Raw genomic sequence first — 13,374 nt, forward strand, 5'->3', positions numbered from 1 at the left:
GAAATAGCAACTTTTTTCATAGAAGTCCTGGCAGTGTCCATTTGTTTTATACCTCTCCCACCCACCCCACCCCTCTCCTCCTGCACCCTCCCCCCAAGCCCTCTCCCTCCCACAGATCTCCTAATGTCCCTGTTCTCTACTGTTGTTGTGCTTGTGTGCTTCCCTCTCTTTTCTCATCTTGTCTCCCACTGTCTTTATAATATGTTTTATGTGTCCGTTTGTTTTTTGTGATTAATATTAGCTCTTACATGAGCCTCGATCTTGTATACAAAAAAAAACAACTGGATTTTTAGATGTGGGAACAAGGCGATTTGTGTTCTATTGTTCAAATGTATAATTCTATTGAAATAAAAAGGTTTAACAAAAACAAATCCGGAAGTTTACCGCCGATGATGCACCATCTTTTCCACCACCTTATTTAGCACATTAAATTAGTTCTTCGTGCCTGTTGGTTGTCCTTTGACGTCCCTCAAAACTAGTTTTTTTCTGTTTGGAATGACTTTTGTTTGTCTTTGACTGCCAGACATGCAGACAAATTAAAACTAGACATACTTTGATGTTATGGTGTCGAACGATATGCCTCTGCCCACATCAAGTCTTTGCTTACTCTAACTTTGACCTAAAACCTCAAGACCATTTGACCCCAATATCTAATGTGTACATTATATGTATCATGGTATGTGCACTTAGTTTAGTTCAAATCCCATAGCCAATGATATCATATTAACAGGAGTTTTAATGTGACCTCTGACATTTTTCCTTTTAGTAACAAATAATCTATCGTGGATGGATTGGATGTACTGACGAAGGTTTATACATACACTACCGATCAAAAGTTTTCGAACACCTCAATTTTTCCAGTTTTTGTTGAAATTTACGCAGTTTAATGTCTCAATGTACTCTGAAATTAAGCATAGAACAAATAAACACTTGGAGATAAAAAATAAATCATAGAATCATTTTGTTTAACAAAATTTAATTTAAATCTTTGACTCAGCAAAGTAGCCACCTTTTGCAGATATAACCTTCTTTTGTACACTCAGCCTCTATTTGATCTTGTTGCCAGACATTCAGTTGATCACCACGCCTTTGCGGACGACAATCAGCTGTACAAAGGAAGCACGATTCAACAAATCATGCCCACTGTTGAAGTGTTAGAAGGCTGTATTGTCGACGTGAAGGTGTGGATGACCCAAAACAAACTTCAGCTGAACGATGCTAAAACAGAGTCTATGATTGTAAGATCGCACAGATGTCCTCTACAATGTTCACTTCCTACCACTATTCATGTTGGTGAAACCGATGTAAACTTTGTTTCGTCGGCCAAGAACCTTGGTGTGGTTTTCGACTGTAACATGACATTTTCCAAGCAAGTACTTCAAACTTGCAAATCAGCATACTTTCAGCTGCGAAAGATCGCATCTATTCGCCACTTTCTTACTCCTCAAGCTGCTCTAACTCTGGTCTGTGCCCTTGTCCTCTCAAGGCTAGACTATTGTAATTATTTGTATGCTGGCTGCCCTCAGTTTCTCTTGGATAAGTTACAAAAGGTTCAAAACTCTGCCGCTCGTCTTGTCTGTAAGGCGAAGAAGTCTGACCATGTTACTCCGCTTCATGAATCTTTACACTGGCTGCCTATCTCTGCTCGTGTGCAATACAAAATTTGCACACTATGTTATAAATCATTGTGTGGAACGGGACCTCACTATCTCTCCGATTTGCTCACTCTCTATGAACCTCGGCGACGGCTTCGTTCAATCGACGACTCGATGACCTTAGAGCCGCCGCACACCAGCACCAAGTCGTTTGGCGAGAAATCCTTTTCCTTTGCTGCACCTCTGCTCTGGAATGACTTGCCTTCCTCTGTTCGACATGTTGACTCTCTTCCTGCCTTTAAAACCTCCCTCAAAACCTATCTGTTTCACAAGTCTTTCAAAGTCTAAGTCCTGTTTTCCCTTTGGTTTGAGGTGGGACAGAGATCGAGAGTATGTCTGTGTACATGTGCGGGGGAGGGAGGGGAGGTCGAGGGGAGAGTACACACATCTGTGGGTTTTGAATGGGGAGGGAGAGGAATAGGGCAAGAGTGAAGGTGTGTCTGTGTGTGTGTATGTGTATGTGTGTGCGGTGTGTGTGCGTTCGCATGATAATGTAAAGTGCCATGAGGGTCGTTTACTCTGCTTGATGGGGCTATATAAGACTCCTTTATTATTGTCCCCCGTCGCACAGCGGAGCGAAAGGGGGACTATGGTTTTCCCCTCCGTCCGTGTGTGCGTGCGTGTTTGCGTGCTCGCGTGCGTGCATAAGCGAAGGACCGCATTCGAATTTGGTGTGTGGGTGCAACCCACGTCAAAATCCAAGATGGCCGCCGCCATGTATGTCTGATGCCATGTATGTCTGAACCTTGTGAGATGAATATCTTGAAAAATAAGTGAAGTACCAACTTCTAATCTGGTGTGTGGGTGTACCTAGGCACAAGGAAGAACGCTATGGAAAATTGGGTCGCCACGTCAAAATCCAAGATGGCTGCCGCCATGTATGTCTGAACCTTGTGAGATGAATATCTTGAAAAATAAGCGAAGTACCAACTTCTAATCTGGTGTGTGGGTGTATCGAGGCACAAGGAAGGACGCTGTTTAAAATTGGGTCGCCACGTCAAACTCCAAGATGGCCGCCACCATATATATGTCTGAACCTTGTGAGCGAAATATCTCGAAAAATAAGCAAAGTACCAACTTCTAATCTGGTGTGTGGCTGTATCGAGGCACAAGGAAGAACGCTGTTTAAAATTGGGTCGCCACGTCAAAATCCAAGATGGCTGCCGCCATGTACGTCTGAACCTTGTGAGATGAATATCTTGAAAAATAAGCGAAGTACCAACTTCTAATCTGGTGTGTGGGTGTATCGAGGCACAAGGAAGGACGCTGTTTAAAATTGGGTCGCCACGTCAAAATACAAGATGGCCGCCACCATATATATGTCTGAACCTTGAGCGAAATATCGCGAAAAATAAGCGAAGTACCAACTTCTAATCTGGTGTGTGGGTGTATCTAGGCACAAGCAAGAAGGCTGTTTAAAATTGGGTCGCCATGTCAAAATCCAAGATGGCCACCACCATATATATGTCTGAACCTTGTGAGCGAAATATCACGAAAAATAAGCGAAGTACCAACTTCTAATCTGGTGTGTGGGTGTATCTAGGCACAAGCAAGAAGGCTGTTTAAAATTGGGTCGCCATGTCAAAATCCAAGATGGCCGCCGCCATGTATGTCTGAACCTTGTGAGATGAATATCTTGAAAAATAAGCGAAGTACCAACTTCTAATTTGGTGTGTGGGTGTATCTCGGCATTAGGAAGAACGCTATTGTAAATTGGATCGCCACGTCAAAATCCAAGATGGCCGCCACCATATATATGTCTGAACCTTGTGAGCGAAATATCTTGAAAAATAAGCAAAGTACCAACTTCTAATTTGGTGTGTGGGTGTATCTCGGCATAAGGAAGAACGCTATTGTAAATTGGGTCGCCACATCAAAATCCAAGAAGGCCGCCACCATATATATGTCTGAACTTTGTGAGTGAAATATCTTGAAAAATAAGCGAAGTACCAATTTCTAATCTGGTGTGTGGGTGTATCTAGGCATAAGGAAGAACGCCATTGAAAATTGGGTCGCAACGTCAAAATCCAAGATGGCCGCCTCCATGTATGTCTGAACCTTGTGAGCGAAATATCGTATCATAGCATGTTTTCTGCGTCTTCCACTTTGTCAACTCACATCACTTCACCGACGGGGGACCTAGGCGTAACGCTTGTTATTATTATTATAACCGCCGAACACACTCGTGGCATTCTTTCTACAATGGAAATCAAATATTGTTCGGGAAGTTCTTCCCAACACTGTTGCAGAAGTTCCCACAAATGTGTTGCATTTGTAGGTTGCTTTGTTTTCACCCTTCTGTCCAGTTCATCCCAAACCAGCTCGATGGGCTTTAAGTCTGGAGACTTTTTTTTTTTTTTCTGGATACGAGATCGAGGCTCCTGAAAGAGCTAACGATCACACAAAAAGTCAAACCGACACATAAAACACAAAATAAGGGGGTAGTGGTAGACAAGATGGGGAGAAAGGGAGAAGAACACAGACACAACATTTGAGAGCAGGGACATCGGGAGAAATGTGGGAGGGGAAGGGCTTGGGGGGAGGTGGGAGAGGTATAAAACATATGAACACTGCAAGGACTTCCAGGAAAGAAGTTGGAATTTCAAAAAAAGTGTAACTGGGGTGAATTAGCGGGGGTAGAAAAGATCAAGGTTTTGGATGGGGGAAGATAAGAGATGGTGGTGAACAGCTGTTTTAAAGACCTGGAGGGAGGAGTGGGATTGAAGGGAGTGGGGGAGTTTGTTCCAGAGGTGGGAGAAAAGGGGAATGAAAGAGTGAAGGTGAGCAGAGAGTCTTGATTTTGGCAGTTTAACCATAAGAGCGTTGCTGGCAAATCTTGTGCGACCTGTAGGAATATTAGGGGGACAGAGCACAGAGAGAGCTGGGGGAGCATGGCTGGAGAGGAGTCGGTAGAAGAGTGAAAGGCCCTCGGAGTTAACTTCATCGCAGGAGATTCCAATGATTCTGAAAGCTTTGGTTTCAACAGCGTGAAGCCGAGCTAGGTGTGAGGCAGGAGCACCAGCCCAGAGGGGGGAACAGTATTCCATTGATCTGCGGATGAAAGCCTTGTATGTGGTGAGGAGCTCAGGTGTGCCAAGGAAGGACTCCTCACGACGGAGGATGCCCAGTCGGCGACTGGCTTTGGAGGCCAGCTTGGAAATGTGGTTTTCTCAAGAAAGATCATGGCAGATATTGAGACCCAAAAGCTTGAGCGACAGAACTTCTTGGAGAGGATTGTTGAGGAAGTAGATGGGGGGGTTTCCATTCTGTCTTTTCAGAGAGACATAGTAAGAGTGTGAGATTTGTCAGGATTGAAAGACATGTTCCACTTGTTTAACCAGTCTGTGATTTTGTCCAGGTCTTTAGAGAGTGAGGAGGCTGCAGACTCCCGATCTGAGGGATGAGGAATGGAGCGGCAGATAGTGGAGTCATCAGCAAAGAGATAGAGAGGATTTTCCAGAGAGTCGGAGAGATCAATGATGAAGACCAGAAATAGCACAGGGCCCAGAACACTGCCTTGAGGAACTCCAGCCAGAACAGGAAGGGGAGATGAGAGAAATCCATTCAGGGCCACACGTTACCTTCGACTGTGCTGCCCATTCCATGATTTGAAGCCTACCGTCTTGTTCTTTTCCTCGAAGGTAGTTTTGACACAGCCTGGAGGTGTGTTTAGGGTCATTATCTTGCTGTACGATGAACCCCTGATCAACAAGGCGTATACCAGAGGGTATTGCATGGCGCTGCAAAATGCTGTGGGAGCCCTTTTGATTCAGGGTGCCAGTCACTCTGTGCAAGTCACCGACTCTGGATCCAGCAAAAGAGCCCCAGACCATCACACTTCCTCCTTCATGTTTGACAGTTGGTGTCACACACTGAGGAACCATCCTTTCGCCTCCTCGACGGCATACATAAACCCTGCATGATGAACCAAAGATTTCAAATTTGGATTCATCAGTCCATAAGACCTTCTTCCAGTCTTCAGTAGTCCACTGGTGGTGCTTCATGGCCCAGGCAAGCCTCTTTTTTTTATTTTGCCATCTTAGCAATGGCTTTCTTACTGCCACTCGACCTGTCAAACCTGCAGCTCGAAGTCTTCTCTTCACAGTTGAAACTGAGACTTGCTTACTTCGACCAGTGTTAAGCTGTGCTTGAAGCTGTTGTCCTGTGAGCCGCCTATCACGCAAGCTGTTGACTCAGAAACTTGTATTCTGATTCTGTTGTGGCTTTGGGTCTGCCAGACCTCTTCCTCTTAGAGTTTCCTCCAGTTTCCAAGAAACTACTTCCTGCAGTGCAATATTGTCCAAATAATGCTTCAGAGGGTGTAATAACAGTCTGTTCCAATACTGCTTTTATACAGACAGGGGGTTTGTAATCAAGTAATCAGCAGAGGTTGGGACACCTGTAGGAATTGTTTGCATCAACTTTCAAGGCTTAATTTACTTACATTGCTGCAGAACAGCTGTAAGTTGCTAACCCATTACTTGTTTCCTGAAGAAGGCCTTTTTTTTTACAATATAACTGTGCAATTTACATTATTTTCCCATTTTTGGAAACCTAAACTTTTCTTTTTAACCTCGAGCAGTTTACTACTTACCTTTGTACCATTTCAGGTTATTCACTGGACATTAAACTGCGTAAATTTCAATAGAAACTGGAAAAATTGAGGTGTTCTAAAACTTTTGACCGGTAGTGTACTTGTACCAAGTTTGATTAAAACCCTTTCAGCTGTTGTCAAGTATCAAATTTTTACCTGACATGACCTCTGACTTTTGACCTCTTCATGACAAAATCTAATCGGTTCATCTTTGCATCATAATATATACTTGTACCAAGTTTGGTCAAAATCCCATCACTGGTTGACAAGTTAGCGTCATAACAGATTTTCTTTTTACCGAACAAGACCTTTGAAATTTAACCTCTTGACACCACAATCTTCGCACTTCATCTTGACATCATTATACACACTTGTACCAAGTTTGACTTGGATCCCTCCAGCCATTCCTAAGTTATCATGGGAACGAAAACCTATCACGGACGGACAGACAAACCGAAAACAAAATGTCTCCGGCAATTTCATCGCGGAGGCTTAATAGAATTACCTTTCTCCTCTCTGTCAATGTTTGATCTGGAAGAGATTCCATACAATTTGCCAAAATCAGAGCCGAAGTACTGGTAAACTGTTCCGATTCATGTTCTAGTGTTCAAAATTAAATTGGCATTAAGTTCCTCGATCATGGACTGACCGACAGACAGACAAATTGAACCAATTGCTTAACCTCACTTTATGCACAGTGTAGAGTAAAACAGATACTCCTTCAGAATGTCTGCAGGTCAAGGTTCATATTTTAATACTTTAGTACATGATGCAGTTAAACTCCAGGATATGCCACTCACTGTTGACGTTGTCTGAAAAGTTTAGAAATACAAACTTAGAAAAGAATGTATGGCTCAATGTTGAACTTGCAAAAAAGAGGTTTGTCAATTATGTAGTAGAAAACTATTGTTCTGTTGTTTGGTACAGTCCTTTTAAATATATATATGTAAAACAAGGCACAGGCCAATTGGAGTGTAACGCAGATTCTAAAGGAAGTTATTTTCACCAGGATAAATTCGTTAAAATTTTCAATGTAAATGAGTATAGAAAAGACAAGTGCAGAGCTGTAAACTTAAAAGCAATGCAAGCTTTAACTTGCTCTGACAGTAAATACGTAAAAGTGTAACATTTCACATAATAGATAACTCAGTAACATATGTGTAACAAATGCTTAAGCACGTAAACAGTAACGATGGAGGGAGTGTTGAGGGGGAGGGAAAGCATATGGTTCAATGCATAATTGGGAGATACAGCACCAACTTTCCTAAGGCAATATGCTCAGGCATTAGGGAAGATGCAGTCTGGCTCTTCCCTCCACCGATTACAAACACAGGAAACTCGTCAGGTACGCAGTGATCCAGACCCACACTACAGGAAGGTGAGACCGTTTCCAGGCTCGACTGCAAGTTGTCCGAGCTCTCATCATGGTTTGTACCTTCTTGCGATCCATGCCTGATCGTGAGGGGCTTGCAGGTCTTGAGGAGCATTCCCGGAAGTGTCTCTCCCTCCAATTGCCCAAAGTCACCATGCAGATCGTTGTTTGCGTCGCTCATACCAAAAACCCTGTTTGTAAACATCTGAGCAGAAACACGGTGTGAGACTAGAGGTTTGTTTGCAGTCGTTGCCATCGTGTGCTGGAATCGTGGTTGAGGCTTGGGCATATCCGGATGCAGTTTCAGTTGCGTCCACACTTTGCCAGTGTGGAGGAAAATCCAGACCTCGGAAAGTACGCAACCCTTTCGCTCCCCACCGAACACCAGCAACCCGTCCACACAAGCGCAAGCACAGTGAGCATGCAGCGCTCCAGGCCCTGAGCTAATGAGAGAAAGACAAGTGGTTATTTCAAAGAAGAATAAAAGTCTGGCTAGGGGAATGCCAAAAAGCAGACTGCTGCTCATTACAGTCCCCACAGAGTATGTCGGCCTGCAGTGTAATAGTCATGTATGTGTGTGTGTGTGTATATATATATATATATATATATATATATATATATATATATATATATATATATATATATATTATATGTGTATATATATATATGTACAGACTTGGCATTTAATATGGAATATTTTTTTTTCTTGACCGGTTTACTTTCTGAACTCAGTATATCAATCTGGTGAGTTTATTTTACCCTTCGGTGATGTCTTTGTTGAAAGAACCATGTCACTGATTGTCTTTCGCAGCAAGAAGTCAATAACAGGATTATATCACAGGTGGCGTGACAAAATTTAAGGACAGGTACATTTGACGATTGGCTTCACATTCGGGTATATAAGGGTTGTTGCGTTCTGTATTAGTGGAAAACAACTGCTGCACGTCTACAAAAGTTATTGCCGCTTCCTCGGGAGATGGTCCGTCAACTTGACAATGCTGTTTGTCATGGAGTGGTGGCTTTACGAAATTCTGGCATGAAACAGCGTGCTATTGCTCGGCAGTATGGCATCACTCAAGGTCAGGTGTCAAAGATCCTGAAACGAAATGCTCAGAGGGGTGTCCCTACTCCAATACCGAGGCCAGGACGTCCACGCAGAACCACAAGGAGAGATGATCGCCAGCTGCACCAGTTAGTCTGCAATGGCCGTACCAAGTCAGCTAATCGGCTTAGGGCTGAGTGGCAGCAACTGACAAATGTGCCTGTATCCAGAAGGCTAGTCGACCAACGACTGGTTCAAGCAGGCTATCGTGCCAGGCGTCCCCTGAGAAAGCCACGCCTGACCAGACAACACAGCCAGCGCCGATTGCAGTGGGCCAGAGAGCACCGTCAATGGCAGCCAGGACACTGGAATCATGTGACCTTCAGTGACGAGTCTATATTTCTGGTCTATCGTCAAGATGGCCGCGTCCGAGTGCGCAGACAAGTGCATGAAGCCCACAACGAACATTGTATAGTGCCAAGAGTCCAAGCTGGAGGTGGTGGGGTGACCGTTTGGGCTGCTTTTCATGCAGGGGGCAAAACTGACCTGGTTGTTCTGAATGGAAACCTGAACCAGTTCAAGTACAGGGTCATTCTGGAAGAAACATTGCTTCCATTTGCTCGTGCAGCCTTTCGAGGAAACTTTGTCTTCCAAGATGACAATGCACGGCCACCTCGTGCTGGCATGATCCAACACTTTCTTGCTGACCGTGGTGTAGAGCATATGGAGTGGCCTGCCATGTCCCCGGATATGAATCCGATAGAGAACTTGTGGGCAGAATTAACGCGTCAAATCGACAACTTGGACCAGCAGCCTACCTCTGTGCGTGAATTGCAGCAGACTATTGCCACTGCATGGCAAGCGATTCCTGTCCAAACCTTGGCAAATCTCATGAACAGCATGCCTCAACGTGTACGTGCTCTCCTGAATGCTCGTGGGGGTTACACGAAGTACTGAACTGTAATTTTACTGCCCGTAATCCCAGTCGTAATTTAGCTTTTGTTTTTGTTGAAATTTTTTTTGGCTAATGTGCAAAATAAAGAGATACTTCTGGAAAACGTACAGAAGTTTAACACAGTACTGTCCATGAATTGAGTTCGATATCAGTTTACATCACTTTCAAGGATCAATTTATTTGCTTTGAAATGTCAAATGTGGTTTTTGTTTCTTTTAAAGGTCACATTAACAAAATCTAGAATAATTTCAACATAATTCCAATGAACTTTTGGTTCTAAGACATCTTGAAAAGTAAGTTCACCCCCACAAAAAAAATATTCCATATTAAATGCCAAGTCTGTATATATATATATAGGCCCCCTGTCACACATAGGCGGATATTTTGGCGACTGCCGGCGATCAAGATTTTTCGGCGACTACTGGCGCTTTCGGGCGGTCAAATATGGTCAGGCGGCAGTATGGCGACTGCAGGCGGCCACATTGCGACTGCATTGCGACGGCGCCCCGAGTGGGATGGCGACTGTTGAAGATCGACGACGACTGCATTGCGGCAGCGTGGCGACAGTCTGGCAGCTAGATTACGACCGATGGCGGATCGCGGCGACTGCATTGGGCCCGGATGGCGGTTTACTCCGACGTCCGCAAGACTGCAATAAGACTGCCGGCGATTGGAGACGATTCACACAACGCTCTTTGCTCGTAGACAGGGTACAGTTTTGTGTATTTGAAGCTGTAGTCATCATGCTATTGGATACTTGTGCTGTGCTATTGGATACTTGTGCTATGAACATTGTGATTCATTTTTTGGATACTTGTGCTATGAACAAATTTGTATTTAATATGAACAAATAAATTTGTTTGTATTAAATATAAATTTCAAAAATCACTTTCGTCCTCGCTGCAGGCACTCATCACATGGCTAAAGCTACCGTTACAGTGTTTCTATTTTGAATTTTTTTTTTTTAATCTTTATTTCTCTTTTACATTTCCCTTTATTCATTTCAATGATGTATGACATGAAGCATAAAGATGTTTGATGTACAATAACAAAGTGAATAAAGATGTATCATTGTAATGTAATAATCAAACTTTTCTGCAGGGAGAGAGAATGGAAATAAAGTCCAACAAATTATTTCCACTGGTCCCAAATCCCATAAATAAAGTTTCCAAAGGACCAAAGTCCCAAAAATAAAGTTCCCAAAAGTCCCAAGTCCAAACAATAAAGCCATATCCTTGTCGGCACCACAGGACCTCACTCCACGGAGACCCTCACACCATCCTGTCTTGCCATGGAATGGAGCTCAGCATGAGCCAGCAGTAGGTCATTTGCAGCAATATCTTGGTCCAGTGCTGCCAAGTCATTCAGAAGGACCAGCTTCATCCTATGTTCATCATCCATGATAGATGTTGGTAGAGAGACCCTTGGTAGACCTTGCCCATAGAACATACTGCAGTGAGCTGAAATGTCCACCCATATTTATACCTGGCCAGAAAATCGTGGTATGTCGTAATGCAGTCGCCAGGCAGTCGTAGCTCTGTCGCCAATGGCCGTAACTCGGCCGCCACTAGTCCTACTGCTGTCGTCGTCAGTCTCCCATAGCCGCAGGGGAGACGTGGCAGATTCTTCTGTAGTCGATATGCAGCCGCAACAGTGTCGGCCCGTAGTCGGGAAGATGCCGCAGGAAGGCCGTATGGCATTCGCATCTCTGCCGTGCTAGCTGGTGGGGCGATGCTGGGGCGATTGCGGAAGACTATGAGCGACTGGGTTGCGGCCGCATTACGGTCTTATTACGGATACCGACGACAGCATGGCGGTTCCATCACGACAGCATGGCGGATTCTTTTTGAGGACGACAGAGCGTGCCGTTTTTAAACATTTAAAAAAATATTTGGCCCCTTTGCGGCTCTTGCCGACTGCAGCCGACCTGGGGAGGATAACCACGACTACAGAAGACCGTCCATTACGGTTTCATTACGATTGTCGGCGGGTGGTGGCGATTTTTCCAGTCGCCAGTAGTCGCCGACAAATCCGCCTATGTGTGACTTAGGCTTAAAAGAAACTCACTAGATTGATATACTGAGTTAAGAAGGTAAACCCAAGTCAAGAAAAAATATATATTCCATATTAAATGCCAAGTCTGTGTATATGTATATACTAGCTGAGGTACCCGGCTTCGCCCGGGTTGAATAAGAATAAGAGAAATATATGATGAAAAGAACATGTATATTTTAGAGCAATATCACAGTACATTTCCTACATGACGTTTTGTCAATTTTCAATTTCTCAAAACCTCTTGGTATACATTTCTGGTTAACTTTGGGGTTTCCTGGGAAAGGGATTCCTGCGACAGAGTTGTTATCGCTGTGACAGATAAACCTGCATGACAGGTTTTGCGGTTGATTCCGAAGAGAATCATTAGAGTGCCGTTACGTCTCGAGAACGGACCGTTGGCCGTTTTGTCTCGCGCCTGATTTCGCATCGCTCCAGGTTCTTCACCTCGCTTCAACCATTTTCACAACCATCCAGACGTTAATCTGGTGTGTGTGTGTAACGTGGATTTTGAGTGGGAATTTGCGGTTCGTCGATTGGGAGCCGTTGAACGTCCATACCCGAAGGTGTGATTTCCCAGCCGCCTCTTGAGGACACTTTTGCCTATCTTTGGCAGTGTGACTGTCAACCGAGCGGGATTCTGGTCTCGATACAACATCGTTCTGACGATCGCTTCAACATCACCCGTCCCACAATACCCGACCTGTCCCACAGTACCCGAGCCGTCCCACAGTACCCGACCCGTCCCACAGTACCCGACCCGTCCCACAGTACCCGACCCGTCCCACAGTATCCGACCCGTCCCACAGTATCCGACCCGTCCCACAGTACCCGACCCGTCCCACAGTACCCGACCCGTCCCACAGTACCCGACCCGTCCCACAACACCCGACCCGTCCCACAACACCCGACCAGTCCCACAACAGCCGACCCGTCCCACAACACCCGACCCGTCCCACAACACCCGACCCGTCCCACAACACCCGACCCGTCCCACAACACCCGACCCGTCCCACAACGATTGAAATGGCAGACTTTGCAGCACCGAGTCAGCTCTGACTGGAGCTAAAAAGCTTTGGACTCTCACAATCGGCAAAGCCAGAGGAGCCCAGGGCCTGGAAGCAGGATGAGGGGAGGTCGGAGGGTACGTTAGTCATTGCCGTGTCTGGGAGAGAAGGACTTGCACGGATATGGGTTTGGGAGATTGTGGCTTGGGTCAGATTCCCAGAAGGAATTCGTAGCGATGCCGTTAACCACGATGCCGTTAACCACGATGCCGTTAACCACGATGCCGTCCATGGGCATTTCCACTGTGAACACCAACGTGCATTTCCTGGGTTTCACCTGCGCTCCTGCAGCGCCGCACTCTTCCGCATTTGGGGAAGGTCGAGATTAAATCGACCGTCGTTGGTTAACCAAAAAAATATTTCCAACAGTTGAAATAATTCTTGTTTCCAACAGTTGGAATTTAATGAAATTTGAATTCGAATAAAATCTCAACTAAAAAAAAAACCGTTTATTCGTTCTTGGCGTGAAAAAATGGCGCGCATTTTGTCATTATGGGCGACTTTACATCACTCCTACGGACGTGAAAACATTTGTTTTCCTTAAAGATATATTTAAAATAAATAAAATAGTACATAAATTAACAATAAAAGAAGCTAAAAAACAATTTAAAATACAATAAAAAGCACATTAAAAATA

At 44.6% G+C, this 13,374-nt stretch overlaps 1 protein-coding gene across 5 annotated transcripts in view; it reads right to left on the reverse strand.

Annotated features, from left to right (window-relative positions):
* LOC137431438 (leucine-zipper-like transcriptional regulator 1) overlaps positions 1 to 13,374 on the reverse strand; it is a 36,521-nt gene that overhangs the window by 2,297 nt on the left and 20,850 nt on the right. For 4 of the 5 annotated variants that reach the window (XM_068122757.2, XM_068122760.2, XM_068122761.2 and 1 more), the window contains one exon: positions 6,919 to 8,064. The exons of the other annotated variant lie outside the window; for it this stretch is intronic. In XM_068122757.2, coding sequence (XP_067978858.2) covers positions 7,479 to 8,064 — 586 coding nt within the window. In that variant the 3' untranslated portion in view covers positions 6,919 to 7,478. Of the gene's footprint in view, positions 1 to 6,918; positions 8,065 to 13,374 lie in introns of those variants that run through there. 5 annotated transcript variants of the gene reach the window in all.

Source organism: Myxine glutinosa, chromosome 7 (genome assembly GCF_964187855.1).
Source record: "Myxine glutinosa chromosome 7, kmMyxGlut1.1, whole genome shotgun sequence".
NCBI classification, from domain to species: Eukaryota; Metazoa; Chordata; class Myxini; order Myxiniformes; family Myxinidae; genus Myxine; species Myxine glutinosa.